The following is a 20,841-nucleotide window of genomic DNA, read 5'->3' as shown; positions in this document are numbered from 1 at the left end:
ATAAAATGTATGTACACACTCTGGAGATAGAAAACTTCACAGAGAACCCCCTTAGGAAAACATACACACAAAAACTCTCTGAAATATCCAGATAATTCAATATTTTATTTGGGTGACACAGATCTATACTTGCATTGACATAAATGGTCACGCTTTGCCAGCACAGACGTATCAAGTAATTCACCTCCATCACTCTTTGATCTCTAGAGCTTAACTTGCAAAATCTGAACAATTCAGAACGCGACTGTTGCCATCAGCTTTTGAAAATGAAAACCAGTTTGGGAGTTGGTTAATTGCACAAGTTCACCAGTGCAAGCAAAACCAGATGCATATATCAAGAGCACTACTGTGACTGTAACATTCTTTTCAAAAAGTAATACTTGCACTGTGAAATGATAAGTAACATTCAATCACATGTTTTGGAAATAGACATCAAATACCCTGTCAGGATGTGATTGCACTGAATCACATAATAATCTAAGGAGAATTTTGTGCCCAGACATTTAATAAATCTTTGAAAACTGTGAATCCTCGTTCCAAAGGAAGTCAACATTTTCCACTAGAAATGTAGTCTGTCATCACTAAGTCACCAGTTTCTAAGGCCTCATAAACGATAATGTACAGCAAAACAACACCAAAAAAAAAGATGAGATGATCTCTCCCTCAAGCTCTATGTTATCTTCTCATTCTTATGACTTATTGCCACAGAGGCAATGAAACGTAGAGAAGTTAAACTTAATCCTGGGTACAGTACTTTTATTCTGTAACTACTTGTGGGGAAAAAAAAAAAACAAACAAACACAAACAAACAAAAAGCAAAAAAACCAGAAAAAGTCTCTTTCAGATGTGTCATCCTGACCTCAATATGTTTGGGCTGCTATTCCTTTGCCACTCTTCTGCTTAGAGAAAGCCTACCTGGCATCCAGATATTGCCATGTACAACTGACATACTCAGCAGAAGCAGTGGCATCGTTCTCAAGAAACAATATGCTAAGGATGACAGGTTTCCCTCGACTGCCAGAAATTCCATTCTCGGAAAGAAACCGAATACATAAACGTGGGCTCAGCTTTCAAACAATGGTGAATGTTCATTCCTCCCAACAGGAGTTATCCTAGCAGCTTCCTAGTCCAAAAAGCACAAGGCATCCAAGATCACAGCAGCTACAAAGACAAAACTTCAGGATTCAGCAAGAATCTGATCCTCTATCATCCATTTACTACCTCTAAGAAAACTGCCTAAGAGATTAATTCTGCCAGTTCATTTTTAAATTGAAGAACTTCCAGTTTTCGGAAGTGCTGCAAACCACAGCGTCTCAAGAGGAAATTATATTGCTCAGCTCTGGGCAAACTTCAGGCCCTCTGTTTGGGTTGGGCCTGGGGAGGGAAGGCACGCTACCGCAGGGATTGCTACCTCCTCCACAGTTAGGTCATTGTGCATTCCACTGGCTTGCATGAAGACAACTTTTAATCAACTGCTCTCCGTGGCTGATGGATTACTCCTGGCTTCAGAAACCCTGGGGACCAATGCTTTTTTGAGAACAGAACATCCTATTGATGGGCAAAAGGATATTATAGTCATCATTTTCCCAGGCAACAGTAATTGGGATTTTAATTCTTTTACTGACTGTGCCTTTACTTGCTGCCCCTGTGTTTGAGAGAAATGGAATTTACAAAAAGATACGAGAGACTATTAGAGACCTTCTGTAGAAATCCCATTCCAAACAAAATCAACTGTAACATAAAGCACTCGTTTAACATGTGCCTTGGGAGAAGGTGGGGAAAGAGATTTCTCCACTGCATCTGCAAAATCCTGAGGTGTGGCCTTTCTGGTTATCAGTTTAGCAGTACTGATGTGGACTAAGAGCTTTTGCCAAGTCATGCATTTTTAACTGTGAGAAGTTTCTATATTATTATGCTAATAAAATTGTTCAGTAGCTTGCATTATACTGTGACTGCTGTTTGAATGTCAGCTGGTACTTTTTAGCCAGAAAGATGAAGACTGTCTTCTACAAGCCCACAAAAGGACAGAGGCAATTGCTGAAGTTCATGATAGGGTCTCATCCTCAGTTTCCAGCTAACTAACTTTAAAGAGGCACTTTTAGATCCTTGCTAAACAACTTCTTTTGACATCTGATCATTCTGTTGGAACTGGGGCTTCTGGACTCTATCACACTGGAAACAAGAGCAAATTAAAAATGCAATCAGCCAATTAAGAATACAACATGAAAACAATATCCATTGTTGTATGTATCATACATATCAAGGCTGAAAGGAATTGCTATATCTATTGACCTTTTCTGAAACATGAATGCGAGTATTTCATACAGCGTTTCTTATACTGGACCCTTTTTTTTTTTTTTTTTTTTAATGCCACAGAATACTTTTCTGAAAGGAAAAAAATCCCAGTTTTAGTATGCATAGTTAAACTGATAGGCATCTGGTTAGGTTTGTTCTGCTAGACCAAATATTTTCTATAGAAATAACTTTTCTTAAATATTTACCAAATGAACAAGTCATCTCATCTCTGATAAACTAACTAGACTGGCTCTCTTAAATTTCCCAGAGCAATGGGGGTATTTGTTCACTCAGGAATTCTTACATTTCTCTGCTAAATCCTTTCCTATTTTCCCTAATTCTTTCTTACAGCTATATTGAATGCAATACACCACTAATCATTTAACTAGTGCTATACCCAAAGGAAGAACTGCACCTATACCCTTTAATCAGTATTACCAGAATTATAGTCCAAGAACTGCACTGGACTAATTAGCAAAAGCATCTCATTTATGTTGAATTCATTTTCTACCGTGATACTTAAATGCTTTTCAGATTTACTGATTTTATTGGAAATACATCTCCACTTCACAAACATAACCTTTTTAATTTACTTTAAATTCTAATAAAATTCATGTTGTTCAACTCTAATCATTTACAAGGCAATCAGGAGGCATCTCAACATTTTTATTTATTATCAATAAATTTAATCAGGAAGGATTTAATACTTTTCAAAAAGTATTGACAAATACCTTGAATGAAAAAAGGTCAAATCGCATCCTCAAGGGAACAGCAAAAATACCTATTTTGGATGGTGATTCCTACTCCTCTGCAGATCTAATAACTTGTAATTTTCAATCCATTTAGAATTGGCTGCATTTCTTGGTCACGGTGCTGTTTTTAAGCCAAGCATTACACACTGCAAACGTACACTTACAGAATTCTAAATATATATCAATAGATGCCTTTATCAACTAAACTTTCAGTCTCAAGAAAAGCTATTATCAAACATGTTTAACAAAACTAAGCCCTGTATCAGCTGGCTGATACAAGATATGCTGTCTTCAATTCCTTATTGATCAACCCAGCCTTGGTCTTTCTAAATACAATATAGACTCACTATTGCCGTCCCATTTACTCTTTTTTTTTTTTTTTTTTGAGCATACAAACTTCATAACACTAGAAAAATTTAAAAAATGTCATGTTTTCAAAAAGTTAAAAATATCACAATTTGTTAAAGAGGAAATATGAGGGAAAGTTCTCATCTTTAAATACAATCTGGGTGTGAATTACTGCTCTACCCCAAATATTTAAAAATGTTTAATTTTAGCAGCTGCTCTTTTATGTCACCCGAAGTGCTAGAATGATTTTTATCACTGTAAACTGTGAAAATAGTACACAGCCTCCTCCCAGTCCAAACCCAACAATTTTCTACTTCTGGCATTGTGGCACTGTTATTTACATCCTACCATCCTAAATAATTGCCAGGGTTTTGCCACTATTTTTGTTTGTTTATAAGTAGCAACATCAGCTTCTGCTTTCCTGTCTATGACTGGAAATACGACTATTTACACTGCTTTTCATTGCTGTATTCTTCCTGTGACTTAGGGAAGTGTCCATCAACTGAGTATCAGACAGGAATTGTTGAAGAACTACAAATATGTATGTTCACTTTATGCATTTGGTGTAGACTACATAAGCATAAAAACACAGCACTTGCAGTGTTTAACTTATAACCATAAAATATCACAAAGAAGATGTAAAGCCATTTAATAATTTATGACTTTTGTTTTTCAATCAAGCTTCATAACTTCACCAGCAGATTCAGAACAACCTAGAATCACGGAATCACAACACATCTTGAGTTGGAAGGGACCCACAAGGACCATCAAGTCCAACTCCCAACTTCACGCAGGACCACCCAAAATCAGACCATGTATCTGAGAGCACTGTCCAAATGCTCCTTGAGCTCCCTCAGGCTCGGTGCCGTGACCGCTGCCCCAGGGAGCCTGTCCCAGTGCCCGACCACCCTCTGGGTGCAGAACCTTTCCCTATCACCCAGCCTGACCCTCCCCTGTCCCAGCCCCATGCCGTTCCCTCGGGTCCTGTCGCTGTCCCCAGAGAGCAGAGCTCAGCGCCTGCCCCTCCGCTCCCCTCGTGAGGGAGCTGCAGGCCGCCATGAGGCCTCCCCTCAGCCTGCTCTGCTGTGGGCTGAGCAAACCAAGGGACTTCAACCTGTCTTAGGCAATCCCATCACTCCTACCACAGAACATTTTGTAATTTTTCAATGCTGCTAATGAGCAATACTTAAAACAGCAGTATCAGTCCCGTACAGCTATAGCATAGAAGCCAAGTAAGTCACCAAAGATCAAAAAAGGGAATCTTAGTAGAAAAAAAGGCATGAATCTTTTCATGTCCTAGTTGTAAACAGTACACCCTCTCACCATACAAGAAGTGACCTAAAACAGTCAGATGCAAACAAGCAGTGGGACAGGTTCTGAGCAGGTGGGCAGAACTGATGAAGGGATGGTTTATTTCAGAGATCCTGGAAAGTTTGATTTTTTTTTTTTAAATAAAACATTCACTTTACAAACAATACATGAGTGTACCTCTAATAATAAGAATATTAATTTCTATTACTTGCAAGTCACTTTAGGTGACTGAGGAACTGTGTTTTGTTTATGAGCAATTATTACCTTTCAAAAGGTAATTTTCTAAAACTGCTTGAAGCCATTTTTAAGTGACTGCAATGTTTCAGTTTGTTGTTATTTGCCAAAAAACAAACAAACAAACAAACAAAAAAACCTCAGGATTCAATACTTCAATATGTCAACATGGCGTCCAGGAGAATCTCTGCCTGAAATAAGAAAAAAACCTCACCTTTGTCCTGTGCCCAGAACACTACTGAGGGACCCCACAGGTCCATGCTTAAATGAGTGGGGTATATCAGTATCTGTCCACTGCAAGTCTGAAGCCTGGTAATGCAAATTATTCATTAGCTGTGAGGCCTATAACAATGATAAACCATGAAATTATCTACTCAACATTCACCTAACAGCACTACTTATTGTCTTTTACAAAACAAAGTCAAATAAAGGTACTTGGTGTTCCTGATTTCGTTATAAAGCCAAAAGAGAGAAGAAGCTACTAAAAATTAATTCTACTGCGAGCAAAACATTACTCTTTAGAAATCACACCATGAAAACCTTAGGTAAACAATACTTTGTCTTTTCCCAAAATACGCCCTTTAACACTGAAATTAAAACACCTACCACCATTTTCTTCTCCATTATTATTGTTTGTCTCAGCCATTTCAGTGCCATCTAACTCAGATTCACATCCTAAATCCAATGTTCCATCAGTAGGGCATGTTGATTCTTCTTTCTACAGTAAAAATGAAAAAGAAAACTAAAATTAACAAAAAAAAAATTATACATCATTCCTACTGCATCTCCAAAAATACATTGCTGCAGTATACTCGTACGCTTACATTTCAAAAAACAGAATAAAATGAAATAAGCTTGTGAGTTATTTTAGAAAAAGACATAAAAAGCTACTTTCATGAAACAACTTTCAAAGCAAAACCAAAAAAGCTACTCTGTGAAGTCATAACACTTTTATTTAAAAACTGTCAAATAAAATGCAAGTTCTTCCACTTTTTATTTTTTATTTTTTTATCTTTTTAACAGAAACAGACTTGTTTGGCTGTTAAAAATCCTAGTCTTCCAGTTGAGTGTCCAGAATGCTGCAGCAAAACACAAATCCTTTAATGTTTCTTTTTAGCTTGTGCCTGTTTCCTGAATTCAAATTCAAAAGCAACCTGGAGCTCACAAGCATGGGAGTGACTGTGAATATCTGGATTTGTGCCAAGAATATCTCCAGATTTAAAGCAAAACAACAGCATTTGTTTTAGTAAATTAGGAAATTGAGATTCTGAAATCTATTAATTCAACTTCAGATAAAGAATTTTTAGTTATAAGGAACAAGCAAATCTATATGGTTTTGTTTTTAAAACCTTTATACGTAATTTTTCTGCCATAAATTACAAAACATCCTTTCCCTCAAACCTCCAGCCCCAAATTCCAATTAACTACATTTATACTGCCAAACATATAATCTCACTCTCTTATTTGTCACCTCTACTTCACATTCCTGCACTGATTGTGAAACCAGTCTAAATTTGCCCATGTACAATAAAAGAAAAAAAAAATCCATAGAAATCAGCAGAAACACACCAAAAAGACAAATAAAGAGGAAAAGAGAAAGCATAAAGACAAAATTCCACCACTATAATTAAATTCCCTGTCAAAAACAATGACACAACCTGTACATTTAAAGCTGATTTATATTAGACTTGCAAACAATTTTCCACTATGTAAAAATCAAACATTAATCTGATTACTTAACAAGCAAGTCTGTGATTCTCTTGAGCTCACTGCTCATAAAACAAAGGCCTTTCTCTGAACAACTCTGAAAAATCAGCATTTTAGCTAAGCTACATGTTTTTTATACCATATGCTAAATTCAAGAACATGTATATGCTTTCTAGGATAAAACATTCAATGTTTACTTTCATTATAAATCCTTTTAAAAGACATCTGAAAGCAGTTAGAAGGACTATCAGGTCATTTCCTCTCCAAAGGATCTAATCTGTTTACCTTTCTATCTATTGAGACTTTCATAAAATGGATTAATAGCACTATGCACTTTCTATATACAAAATTAAAACTTACTTTGAGAGCGTAGAGTCCCGACTTCCCAGGGATTTTGAAGAATGTTCCATCACCTACACGAGTGTTAGTATGAAGCATTGCATTCAGGCAAGCTAATGGAGAGGTTCCACTGAAAAATAAAATTGTGCAAAAATAAAGCAGTCCAAGATTGAGTGCCTCTTGTAAAACTATTCCCTCGGTCTATTTTTTTTTTAAACTCATGCTTGCCTGGCTTTTTTTTTTTTTTTTTAATTCTCTCAACCCTGAAAACATCTACATTACAATAACAGGCCAGTTTCAAACTTAATCATATGCATCTGTCCCCTAGGCTCGAGGCAAAAAGTCTGTGAATTATAATTATGCTTTTCTTCATACAGCAACCAGCTCCACATTCGAAGAGAACCAAAGTCCAAATATTTATGTGAAATTTCTTCGTAAATAACACCATGAAGCCTCATTTTTAAAATGTTACAGACAACGTGGCTGCTGCACATGAATGATCAAAACAGTACCAAGTTCAAGGGCAGCTGCATCCTATAGGATGAAAGGCAACAAAAGAATAATAAAGAGCCCAGGAAGAACACATTAAAATTAAAAGTGATATATGGTTAAGCCTTCTCCTGGCTTAACACGGTCAACCTGGATTACTATATATAAATATAAGTACATTTATACCTTCTGTAAAGCACTATCTTTCCAAATTATAATTGTTTTAAAGATTAAGAGATCAACCTACTCAAGATAGTAATTAAATGCAATACCATTGTGAAATTACCGTGCATGTTAAGAGACTATTTAGAAAGGAACACAACATGTTAAGAAAAAAAAGAGCACTTGTACACAAACCTCTCTATAATAAATATGTTTTAGTACAGTAGAAAAAGAATGCAAATGTTTCTACCCTAGATAAACCTATACATTATTGTGAAAAGCTGATCTCAGAAACCTGGGGACGTAGGTATTCATAAATTGTTTTATTTCATTTTATTTTTAAAATTAAATTTCCGTACAAGCTTTACAGAGGAACTATAACATCTCTGTCCCCGTTTACTGACTACTGTACATGGCGTACTCAGGGACTGAATCTGGAACTGTGCTTCTTCCCTGGGGTCGTTAGCCTGCACACGCGCTTATCTTTAGCCACGTAAATATATTCCACTTGGTTAAGTGGAACAATGCCTGTGCATTAAATTAAGTGTGTTGCTGAGTATTTCAGGTTTAATTATATACTCAACTATAAGCAGGATCAGGGCTTCAGAAGTCCATTAAAAACTACTGTTCTTTATTATGCAATATTTTAAGAAAGCATCCAATCCTTGTTGAAAATAGCTAGACTGATCTTTTTTTAAAAAATAAAACTGGACTGAAATTGTTGTCTTTCATCATGATGATGATGCTTTCTGTTGAATTCCATGGCTCTGTTACAACAAAATTCATCCTTACTATAAATATATTCATTTAATGGCAAGACAGATAATGTGGTAATTGCTCTTCCAGTAAAAATTAAACAATGATAAAGCGTCCTCAGGATAAAAAGTCCTGTCCAATATAATGTATTTACTGTTGGTCACCCAATATATCACATTACTACATCCAAAAAGTACAGGTAAAAATGCTGCTTGTTGATAAAAGCATCAGATATTTAACATATACATTTTAAGTATTTTAGACATGACCATGCAATATGAAAATTTAACAATTTTCTTTTTTTTTTTTTTTCCTAAAAAAGAAAAAAAGAAACTAATTCCACATCTGGTTTAGATATAATACTGTAATATAATATAAAACTAAGTATTGCAGAATTATAATGATATTGCTAGCAGTAGTAAAGAAGATATTAACAGACTTTATTTTAGTTGAATTTAACAATTACTTTAAAAAGTTTTGGAATAAGTAGTATACATCTCTTTACACATTTTCCTTGTTGTATTAATGTTTGACAAGCAAAGACACAAGGCGTTTAATAGAGCAGTTCTAGCTGCATAATTTCTTCCATATGGTAGCATACATAACATGAAGCAATTTAGACCCTCGCAGTCTTGGATCTTTTTAGTGAAACATTATCACAGATTAAGACTTTCTCTGCAAGATAGAAAGAACTTGCTGACTCTGCAGTGGAAGACAAACTCAATACATCAACAAGAAACAAAACTGGGTGTGCTTGCATGCAGCGATTTGCTTCATTCTCCTATCCATATGTAGAAATTCTGGACCCCTAACTTACTTTTAGATATCATTAAGCAATTAAAATGATACATGATGAATGAACCCAAACTAGAGGATCTGGCAATGTCTCATGACCACTACTGTGTTCACAGCAGATATCTTAATCTTCGAAGTCTAGCCAACTGGCAAGTGGACAATAGAAACTACTCTGACTTACAAAGAAATCCGTATCAGCTACTGAGCCAAGAGGTACTTTAACTACTGTTATGCTTATTTCATAAAGATATCTGCAATTCCTAGGTAATTTGGCCTGTAACCGAAGGGTTGTGTCCACCCTTCTTGAAAAGAAGACTTGCACATGTCTATTATGGGTTACAAAACAAAACACAAATACTGAAGTTGCAAACGAAATAGTAATCCGGGTACTGTGGGGTAGAATTTATCTTGAGCTTGCAGCTAAAACTGTAATCTCACGGTGTCCCTTATCACAGCTATTTTGACTCATGTTAACCAGTCACTTGCCTATTCTTCTGTCAATACATCCTTAAAATTCCCAGACGTTACCCACAAGGGATGCTGGAAATGCCTGCAGTATACTCTATCGCAACACAAGAAACTGCGGTTAGAAAACCTAGCAATCAAAGATCCCATGGTGCAGGCTGATGTCTGAATCATAGGGTAGTTTCTGAAGGATCCATACTGCTTACCGCATGCTTTCTAAATTCTCCTCCAGCCTAAGGCCATATTCGCTCTTCTCAGAACTGCTGGCATATATTAATACAGCAGCCAAGCACGGCCAAATACAAGGCTCTAAGTATCTTTGAATGTGAAAGGTTGCACAATTTGACCTAAGTTCTTGAAACACTCCACATCAGTTCAACTTTGATTCCATAAAATCAAATTGGTTACAATAACTTTTAACTTTGCAACTTGATATCTGTGAATTTTCATGGCCACAACATATTCAAAACCAATATGCTGAGTTTTGTTGCCACGGTCTACATATGAGGAATATGTTTAACATTTACAGCCTTCAGATGCAGAACTTCCATACTATTTACCATCTCTTGGGTGAGATCACTTTAAACCACTGTGATATTTTGAAAGTCATATGTAGAGTCACCTTCTGTAGCAGAATGTCTTTAAGATTGACCGTTTTCTGCTGGTAAGTTATTTTATATATATACATACCTACATAAAAGCAGTATACCTATACCTGCACGCTTTCAAAAAGATTTTTAAAAAGTTACTTACTTTCTGCAAAGTTGATATGGAGTCACAACAACCAGCGACATAGGAAAAAGAAAAAATGACTGATTAGCCTTCCAACATAAAATTTCTTAATAAAATTTGATCACTTAAAAGACGTCAGGCATTTCAAGGTTTCAGATATGTTCTTCCCCAATATCACTGTAAGTTGGCAGTAATCAAGCATCCTTCCAAATATCATCACAAAATTCCTGCACGTTATAAAAGCAAGCTTTTCACCCAACTCCCCCAGCCAAAACTCTCTCCAAGATTTTGTGATTCTGGGCTCCCTCTACTGGTCACGCAGCCGGCGATACCTAAATCCTAACACCAGCCTACACAGTCTCTATACACAAAGCTGTGCAAACACATTTAAGGCAAGTACAAATTTCTGTTACTTTCTCCGCTGATACCTTCTGCCGAAAACCAACAAAAATCTGTAAAACAGAAGTAACAATACTATTTATTTTTATATTTAGAACTTCTCAAACACACAGTGCTGTCAGAAAAAAGAAAAATGGAAACTTTTATGGTTATTCTTTTAATTCTAATGGCCTTCGCTAGACTGCTTGCCAAGAGAAAAAGAATGATGTTGGCAAACAAGATATTTTAAATATGGAAAATAAAATGCCTAAAGCCAACCTGTCCAGACAATACAGCATGGCAGACAGTGAAACTGCCCTGACGCTGGGCAGCAGGCAGCATTTCAGCCCTTCGGCCCCCGTGCCCGCAGTGCAGCCCCCTCCCAGAGCTTCCCAGGGTTCCCGCTGTGCTCCTAAATAGGATGATGAGTGCTGTAAGAGGAGCACTTAGCTGTCATAAATGTGATTATTATTTGTTTGAAATCATCTGCTCATCTCATACGGATCCATAAATAGTCACAAGGCAGCAACAACATTTTCTGCACTGTTGGAAACAAAGTAAAGGGTTCATAACTAATTTCTAGACCTGATATGAAGTCACATAGATAAAATAGGCTTATTGTGCATGTGAGTTAAACTAGTTTGGGAGGAATTGCAAGACCTCTGGAAGAAAGGACCTAAATTTAGAGATACCTTGATGAACAGGAGACAGAAGTTAAATCAACATGAAAATCAGTAAACAAAATGATAAGTCCTATGCAATAGAATATGAAATCAAATATTGAAAATACATTTTCATGGCAAGTCAAAGGGACAGACACAAAGCACAGTGAAATGGGTCAGAAAGTAATGACAGCACCACCAACTGTATTAACAGAATGGGTCAACTCGATTGCCATCAACTCGATTCTGGGCCCATAAAAAGAAACTAAAAAGAACAAGTGCGATAACAGGTAAGAAAATACGCCTTTTGGGAAAGGCTGTAGAAAACACATTTGCATGGTCTAGAAACGTAAAAGAAGATCTAATGTTAATTTTTCAGAAGAATTTAAAATGGTGTTGGAAGTCAGTGGAGACAAACATTCTTCACAATCACTGGGGGAAGAAAAAGAAAGTTCACAGATAGTCTGAAAGTGTGAAAGTAGCTGTTATTGTTTTAATCAACACTATAACAAGACAAGGAAGTTTGTAAAATGACCTTCATCAGAGGATTAAATAAACACCTCTCCTGGCTGGTTCACATACTGGAACCTGTCCCAGTGATAACATTCATATTGAATCACCTCTTGAGAATGTGTCCAGCACTGCATCCTAGGGTTCTTCACCTCTTTATTAAATAAAATTTTAAGCCTGAGACTAACTGCATGCCCAGACAGATGAGTGACTACTGACCACTCCTGAGCTGTTCTCACCCACAGCCATGCTTGACTGAGCAATGCTGTAGCAGCCCTTGGTGTTGGGGCCAAGGCAAGCTCTTCCAGCCTAGAAGGAAGAACCACGAGAGGTCCAGTGAATAGGAGACTGAAAAAACTCAAGATATTGTACTGTATTTAAGTGGTAGAGCCACAGGATCATTCCTCTGGCTCACAGGGAAGTAAAGAGCACGAAGCCAGTGGCTGAAAATGATGCTGATCAGCACAATTTCCCATCAGCCATCTACAAGCTTTTCAGCAGCAAAAGCTTCAAGTTTGTCTAAATAAATCAAATCACATGATGCTGAAGTCTTGCCCTCATTCCACTATCTTCCCTGGTTATTTTGTAGATCTCTACACAGGAAGACTGAAAGCAGTATATTCCCTTTCTCATCCAATGTAAAATATAGACTGTGTGTTCCAGGTGTAATTCCACTCAGACTCATCCTTCTTTAAACGGACAGCAAAATCATGGGCTAAACATGTTAATCCAAACTAAACCAATTTAAATTATCAAACAGAAAACTTGATTTGAACAATTAATTGAAACCTTGCTTTCATATTTTTTCCATTCGTTTTCCTTTGAAAGGTTAATTCTTTCATTGCTTGAAATTACTAAAATACCTCAATCAACAAATAGACCTTTAATGTAATATTACTCTTTGCTAATCAGGAGACTATATATACATTCAGCAATTATCTAACTTACCTTACAGAAATTAATCTAAATTATTGTATTTTCTTATGTTAAAATAGCAATAACATCTTATTTACTAAAAGCTTAAAAGTGTACTTATTTCTGGTAAGCTGTTTTGGGAAAGAAACTGGAATTTGGCTTTTAAATACTGAATGAAAATACACTAAATATGTTGGATAGAAAAAGGAAAAAAATGAGAGTTTTCAAAATATTACATATCCCACATAATTTATTAAACAATAAAAGCATTATCTTTCACTATGTACGTAGTAGGTAGCTAGGGAACAATCTATCAGTTTTATGTGAAGATGGTAAAACTGTAGAGGTGGTAGATCTCAGCTTCTCACACAAAGTTTTTATTCATAAATTGGAACAAGAAAAAAGCGTTTTTCTTTTTGAAGTTCAGATCGGTTTCTGAATTTTAAAAGGACTACTAATCTGCACTACAGAAAATACTCTTGATACCTACAGTAGGTATGACTGTCAAAACTAGTTACGTTCTAAAGTCTTAACCACTTAAATAATAAATATAGACATAACAAATAAAATCTTAACCCTTAAACAGTTCTTTCACAAGGTTTTATAGGAACTGAAACACATATGAGTAGAATATATATATACTTGTACTATATATACATATTTATACCGTTTGAATGAGCTACATGTAAATTTTAATCTCCCAGTTGGATACTTACATGTATTTTAAAATAAAGTTTTAAAAAAATCTTAAATAGATATTATTTTTTAAATATATTTTTGATCAATTTTATTATCCATGTTACCCAAAATTAACATCAAACTTGTTCTCATTTGGGCAGTACCCTAAAGAAAATTTTTACATCTCTGGTCCTATTCATGCTTCACACTTGGCACTTGACTTTCAGCCTCAGAATACCACAAACATGGCTACTACTTTTGAACCGAGTAATTAGTCAGAAAGCTTACAGCTATCAAGCAACAAAACAGACGGAGACAGCTGATTTGACCACAAAGTCTCACAGACTGCAAACAAATCCCAGAAGATGATGGGGAAAGAGCCCATATATATATACTGCTGACATCACTTCATACCCAACCCTTACACAGATTTCTTGGTTTTCTAAACCAGATGAAGACAGAGGCAAGAGTATTATTAGTATGATGGAAAAAACACAGACCAGTACAGACATGCTAAAACATAACACATTCTTCACAGATACCCGGTGTCTGCCTCTAGCTAGCAGAGCATACCTCTCAGCTTTCACTGAAGTTAACCCAAGCAGTGACTCAGAAATATCTAAAGCAGAAGAACCAGTGATGAACTTGAACCTTGCCCGTTGTAGCTTGTGAGAGAGTTACAAGCAGCTGGAATCACAGTTGACTGAAGTATCTGATACATCACCAAGAAAACAAATCTTTTCATTGTCCTTCAAATGTGAAATACCCTGGAGCAATACTTGAGAGAAATTGAGCATCGATACTAAGTTCAAGCCAAGTATCATGCAAGGATATTTTTTGCATTCCTTAGCAGGATAACAGAAAAAGCTGCTCGAAATCTCATTAACAAACTCACCTAGTCTGGTTTTACTTTTTGAGCTCAGCAAAACCTGGAACCAGGCAAGGAGCCAGAACTGGAGCTGCTTCCACAGAACTAGCAGGTGTCCTCTGTCTGTTATCAAACCGTCTCTGAAGCGTAAAACAACTCTGTCTTTCCTGGGAGGAGTGGCAAGCAGCCACCCAGAGAGACACACAAATATTATTCAAGTCTTCTGTGAAAGGATATAACGTAATAAACAAAGACTGGAGATTAAGCCACTACCCTTAAGACCTGTTCCTAACACTACTAGGATCCTCCCACATGAACCAATCTCCCTCCCTGCCTTTTGTACGTCTACTTAGAGCCATCATGTGCAGTGACTACGTGACACCAGCACACACAGTACAGCACAAACCTAATGAAGCTCCAGCCACATGTCATCCTATAAAAACCAAGGTGGACAGACTAGTGGATGAAACTCCTGGAAACCATGACCAAAAGACGGGGGATGCTGGTAAGGAAAGGATGTTTTGTTTCTGTGTTTTGGAATTTGGCAGACTGGTTGCCTTCACCCTCCGACAGTAACAAGTGACCAACTGACCACACAATCCAAGAAGATACTTAGGTTCCTGGGTAAAGCAAAGCTCTTAGACATGACTACCCACACATTTTTCTTCTATCACTCAGTAGCTAAGAGTTTGGCTTACTCTTACAAAGAGTGGCCTAGACTTAGTTGTTTTTTTTTTTCTTTCTTTTTTTTTTTTTTTAAATCACTTCTTAGCTGTATTGTGGCACTATAGTATATCCGTTTTTTCCTTTCTTTTCCTGAGGTAAAGACTACTGAAAACACATCAAATCTGCCCTCTGCTCTGTAAAACAGACTTTGATAGACATTTCAATCAAGTTCAGCTTTTCTACCCCTACCTTTAGAGAACACTCCGTGGTCTGAGGCCACGACATATGTGCTTTCTGGTACTCTACCACACTGATAATGAATCTTTCTAATGTCTAGAGTAAAATGTATTGCAGCTCCTTGTATTGGCGGCCTGGAAAAACTTCTGGTGGTGTCAAACCTGAGGACAACAGCCATAGCAATATTCCAGAAAAAAAAAAAAAAAAAAAAAAAAACCTGTTCTGTGGTGAAACCAGAGCTTTGTCAAAACTCATCTAAAACAATAAAATGAAAAGCCCCAGGAACTGAAGTTCATCACAAATCTCAGTGCTCCTTGCGTCGGCTAGGCTTCTTTCTTTTTAATAAATTGGTTTCTCTTACATGAAAGCCTTTATATACAGAAATTCCAGAACCTGTATAAAATTTAGAGTGTACCTGAACACAATTTTACACAGTATGTAAAAAGAAAGAGCTATTGCCGTATTTTTCTGAAAATATTTTTTCTCCAAAAAAAAATCTTAAAAAAATACATTTAGAGATACACATTTCCTCAAGGTTTATATATTTAAAACAAGATGAGAAGAAAAAATTAAAAGCACACAAACCTATCTTACCAATACTGCGTTAGAAACTGCAGGCAGAAGGATACAAATGTGCTTTCCTGAAATTTAGATATTCTTAGCTATTATTTTTGCTGATTACCCTTGTCCTTTGTCAGCCATTCCTCTGAGTAGGTCTCCCTAAATATATCTCCCTTTTTTAATGTTCTAAAAAGTATGCTTGTAACACCACGACACCTCTTTAAATGATATTCACATGTGGCAACAAGCATTCCTCAACCACAAAGGAAATGAGACAACAAGTTTTACAGAGAATGTTTACACTTCTCTGTGTTCTGAAACACCTGGGAAAACCTCGGATTTCTCTGCCTTGAGAAGAAAAATCTCAAAGAAAGGATATACAGTAAAGGCATTTCTGTACTTTGAATCATTCCCGTTTTGTTAGATGTACTACAAACAACACAAGAATAAAGCAATGCTAACCAAAGGGGAAAAAAGGAAAAAAAAAAAAAAAAGCATTTAAATGTGTTTTTAAAAGATGCAGGCAAAGACTAGAAGAATACCCTTTGAAATCATCCTAAAAGAAAATGTTTCAGAAAGAAAGTTATACCAAAAGAACAAGAAATCCACATGTATCAGAGATGGTCACAACAGCTAAAGTGTTCTCTGGACTGAGAACACCCTCCTCATTCAATTTAACTTGAAAGAAACTTTTTGATTTCTTTGTGTAGCGAATTCATATGCTGGTCAAATAATGTAGTTCTCTCTGACAGCTACTTCCTACGCAAGAATATGTTTTTTTCTTTTCTCTTTTAATAAAATATTTCCTTTTAATAGTTTTAACTGATTTCATTAAAAAGCAGTAGTACATTTTTCATTTTCTACTCTAATACCTATGATCAGCACGAAGGACAAAATTATAAAGAAAGGAAAATATGAATTCCTGCCACATGAAAGGAACTCTGGAGTAGAGGTTAAAACATGGCTTTCTTAAAGAAACCATGGTTTTGATATATACGATGTCTTATTTTAGTATCAGATTTCACAAGCCCTTGTGGGTTTTAAATACATATGTTTAGAAAAATGAAGTAATGACTGTGCTACAATCAGAAATGTACTAAGCCCAAGAAAAACATTGCCACAAAATGTGCAATATATAAAATGAAAAAGGAAAGAAGGAAAAAAAAAGGAGAGAAAAAACACTCTTCCAAATATTCTTGGCTTCAAGTTGGGTGAAGCTTACTCTTAAAAAAATAATAATAATAAAAAATAAAATAGTGGAAAGTAAAGTGACTATGCTGAACAAGAAATGGTCAGTAATCACCAAATGCATTTTGGCCTCTAAAATTTAATCATCCTACACAAGGGACCTCTATGAATTTATCCCAAGTTTTCTTGTTTAATTTGGCTTTTTAACTGGCCAGTCTCCACAATGACAACTTTCTTTTAGAGTATCTTGTGTGTGTTATTGAGATATAACTGGTTAGTCAAATGCAAAATAAAATATATACACACACAGAGAGCTATTTTTAAGAACATTAAGCTCCACCAAGGTTCACACTCTCATATCACTGTAGATATTTTATAGTGGAAGGAACTTCCAGAAGTCATCCAGTCCAACCTCCTGCTCAAAGCAAGGCCACTTGGATCAGGGCCTTGTCCAGCCAAGTTCTGTGCAATCTCCAAGAATGAAGACTTCTCAGCCTCTTTGGACAACATCCTCCTGTGCTTAACTGCTCTCACTGGGAAAATATTTTCCTTAGTATCAAATCAGAATTTTCCACGTTCCAACATGTGTCTGTTGCCTCTCATGCTGTCACTCTGCAACCTCCAAGGGAAGCCTGGCTCCGTTTTCTCTACGCCGTCCCATTAGTTAGCTGCGAACTGCCATGAGATCCCCCTGAGCCTTCTCTTCTCTCGTGTGAACAAGCTCAGCTCTCTCAGCCTCTCCTCACACTTCACATGCTCTAGCCTTCAACCATCTTGGTGGACTTCGCTGGACTCACTCCAGTATGTCAATGTCTTTCTTGTACTAGCAGGGCCAAAACTGGACACAGTACTCCAGATGTGGTCTCACACTTGCCAAGCAGAGGGGAAGGATCAGTTTTTCCAACCTGCTGGCCATGAATGCTCATTCTGACACGGCCCAATGTGGACTTGACCCTCTTTGCTGCAAGGGCACACTGCTGGCTGACATGCAGCTCCTTAACCACCAGACTCCAAGGCCATTTTCTGCAAAGCTGCTTTCTAGTGAGTTAGCTCCCAGCCTGTACTGAATTGTGGGGACCAGGACTGGACACTACTCTGAGTGTGACCTGACAAGCACCAAGTAGAGTGTGATGATCATATCTCTGCTAGTACTGTCTCTGCAAAGTCAGTGCAGGATCTGATTTACCTTTGTTGCTCCAGCACACTACTGACTCATGTTCAGGTTGTTGTCCACCACGACCCAGGTTCCTTTCAGCAAGGCTGCTCCCCGGTCACACAGGTCTGATCCTAGCCTGTACTGAGCAATTTGGTTATATTGTCCTAGGGCTGGAGAACCTGCCATGTGAAGAAAGACTGAAAGAGCATCTTTTCATGCTGTAGAAGAGAAGGCTCAGTGGGCCTCATCACACTCTTCTAGTTCTTAAAGGGCAACTATAAAGAGGCTCTCTCTTCTCAAGAGCCACATGGAGAGGACAAGAGGCAGTGGGTACAAATGGCACTGGGAGAGGTTTCATCTTGGTATCAGGAAGAAATTTTTAATAGCGAGAACAATCAGTCACTGAAACACCCTCCTCAGGGATGTGGTAGAGTCTTCATCACTGGCAGTTTTCAGCGTGACTGAACAGAGTGCTGGATAATCTCATCTAGGTTCCCTTTTCCACAAAAGGTTGGACCTGATGATCCTTTGAGGTCCCTTCTAATCCCTGCTCTATGATTCTATGCTGCTTGGGTTACTGTCTCCCAGACAAAGGATTTTGCTCTTGCCTTTGTTGAATTTCTTGAGGTTCCTCTTCTTTGCACACTTCTTTGCTGTCTCAGTCCCTCCGAACAGCAGCCCAGTCTTCCAGTGCACCAGCCACACTGCCCAGTTGAGGATCATATCCAAACTTGCTGAGTGTGCACTCTATGAAAGACTCTACATCTTTCATAGCAACATTCAACAATAAGTTTCAGTATCAATGCCTGAGCAACACCGCTTAGTAAGTGGTCACCAAGCGGACTTTGCACCTTTGATCAAAACACTTTGGGCATTACAGCCCTGGCAAATTTCCATCCAACTTACTTATTGTCCTTTTCCATCCACCTAAGTCTCTATCTCAATAATTTGACAGTGAGTATACTATGGGAGGCTATGTCAAAGGCCTTGCTAAAGTCAATGTGGACAACATACTGGTCTCCTCTTCCACACTGAACCAGTCATCTAATCATAGAAGGTGATGAGGCTGGTCAGCCATGATTTGCCTTTGCTCATTAACGGCTTTCTGCCACATTTGTTCAACTTCTTCAGAAAAGGCTACTGAGACTGTCAGCAGATGCCCTTGCCACACTCCATCCCACGGATCCTGCCCCTATTCAGCAGTCCTTACTCCTCAAAGAAGGTACCACAGCCCCACCTGTAACACCAGCCATGCAGCTATGTGTTGACTTGAGGGATGTATCCTTGCTACCCCAGCCTTTCCCCCACCCTGGCAGCACTGAGAACACTCCCTGGGTATTTATGCCATGTACCCCTGTCCTCTCTCTTCAGTCACGATACACTCAGGTTCACCCCAGTAATATCATGGTGGCAGCACGGATTAACAACGGATAAAGTTTGAGAGCTGGACAACCTTCGGATGCATCCCTCTGCAGCATCTGCTATTTGTATACACACCTAAACACCCAGATACAGCAAGTGTATCAGGTTGGCAGATGGGTGCCTCTGTCTCTGACAGGATAGGGTCTCCAATAACTATCATCCTCCTTCTCCTCTTCATGTACATGTTTGGTGAAGCCTCAGCTGGGTCTCATGTCTGCACTGACAATCTTGCTCACCTCTTTCCAGGGCACTTACGCCTGTCTTTCTCTGCAGGCAGAGTATCTTCCTTCTGTTGCCAGAAGTCACTCCTCGCTGCAGCCCAAGACCCAGCGTTCTCTTTGGGTCACGGCCTCTGATGTGTCAGGAATGGTTGCTGGTGACCATGCCCTGTGGCACATTGTTACCATCAAAGTCCTAAGCAGTCCCACATTGTCCTGAACCAATTTTCTGTGCCTCATTGTGCTGGTCTTGCACTAACTGCTGTGACAACTGCTAGGTCTGTCTTAACAGCCTGTTTCCTTGGCTCTGGGAGCTGTACTCTTACCTACCAGTTCTACAGCTGCTCCTCGAGCCCTCAGGTTCTTGATACTGCTTTATCAAGCTTGCTGAAGACAAAATGCATAGGTAGTCCATAATCAGGAGGTAGCCAACAGAAGCTGTCTATAAGAGCTGGCAGAGGCAAACACCTTCTGGCCCTGACCTGCAGCAGCAACCCACCAGAAGTCCCCAGAACCAGCAGCTCCAAGATGTTTACTGAAGCTTCCTGAAGAAGCCTGGAAACTGCTGCATCTGCTAGGTCTCTCATTAGCTGAAGATCTGAAACAGAGTGACAAAGTGTACTGCAGAACAACAGCAGGACTTCAGAGCTGCTTCACCACCCACAGAGCAAGCCCATGGAGCATCTGAGAGCGGCTTCATTAACTTTGTTGCACAGTGAAAAAGGGGAAAGGAATCAGAAAACTGTTGCCAGAACACCATTGTGGGCCAGGTCTAGTTCAGAAGGCTGAGCAGGACACCTACTTGAGCATGCCACAACGAGAAAAGTAACCCTGATGCAGCCACAGCTCTTAGCCGCGCTCCTCCTCCACTGACTGATGAGAAGAGTCTCCAGCCTTTCCTAGCAGCCACAGCAGGGGCTTTTGTTACCACGGCTGTGTCAGCGACAGGACACCACCCTGCAGTTAAACCAGCAATAGTTCATCTGCATACCTGCGT

General features: G+C 38.2%; 1 protein-coding gene across 16 annotated transcripts in view; it reads right to left on the bottom strand.

The window, feature by feature from the left end:
* The window catches only part of ASXL3 (ASXL transcriptional regulator 3), a 135,213-nt gene that overhangs the window by 70,874 nt on the left and 43,498 nt on the right, over window positions 1-20,841 (bottom strand). For all 16 annotated transcript variants that reach the window (XM_066992902.1, XM_066992918.1, XM_066992906.1 and 13 more), the window contains 2 exons: window positions 7,008-7,116; window positions 5,547-5,658 (listed from right to left, as the gene is read on the bottom strand). In XM_066992902.1, coding sequence (XP_066849003.1) covers window positions 5,547-5,658; window positions 7,008-7,116 — 221 coding nt within the window. The remainder of the gene's footprint in view (window positions 1-5,546; window positions 5,659-7,007; window positions 7,117-20,841) is intronic.

This window comes from Anser cygnoides, chromosome 2 (assembly GCF_040182565.1).
Source record: "Anser cygnoides isolate HZ-2024a breed goose chromosome 2, Taihu_goose_T2T_genome, whole genome shotgun sequence".
Taxonomy (NCBI): domain Eukaryota; kingdom Metazoa; phylum Chordata; class Aves; order Anseriformes; family Anatidae; genus Anser; species Anser cygnoides.
The sequence above is the reverse complement of the archived record's forward strand: the minus strand, read 5'-3'. Positions and strand labels throughout refer to the sequence as shown.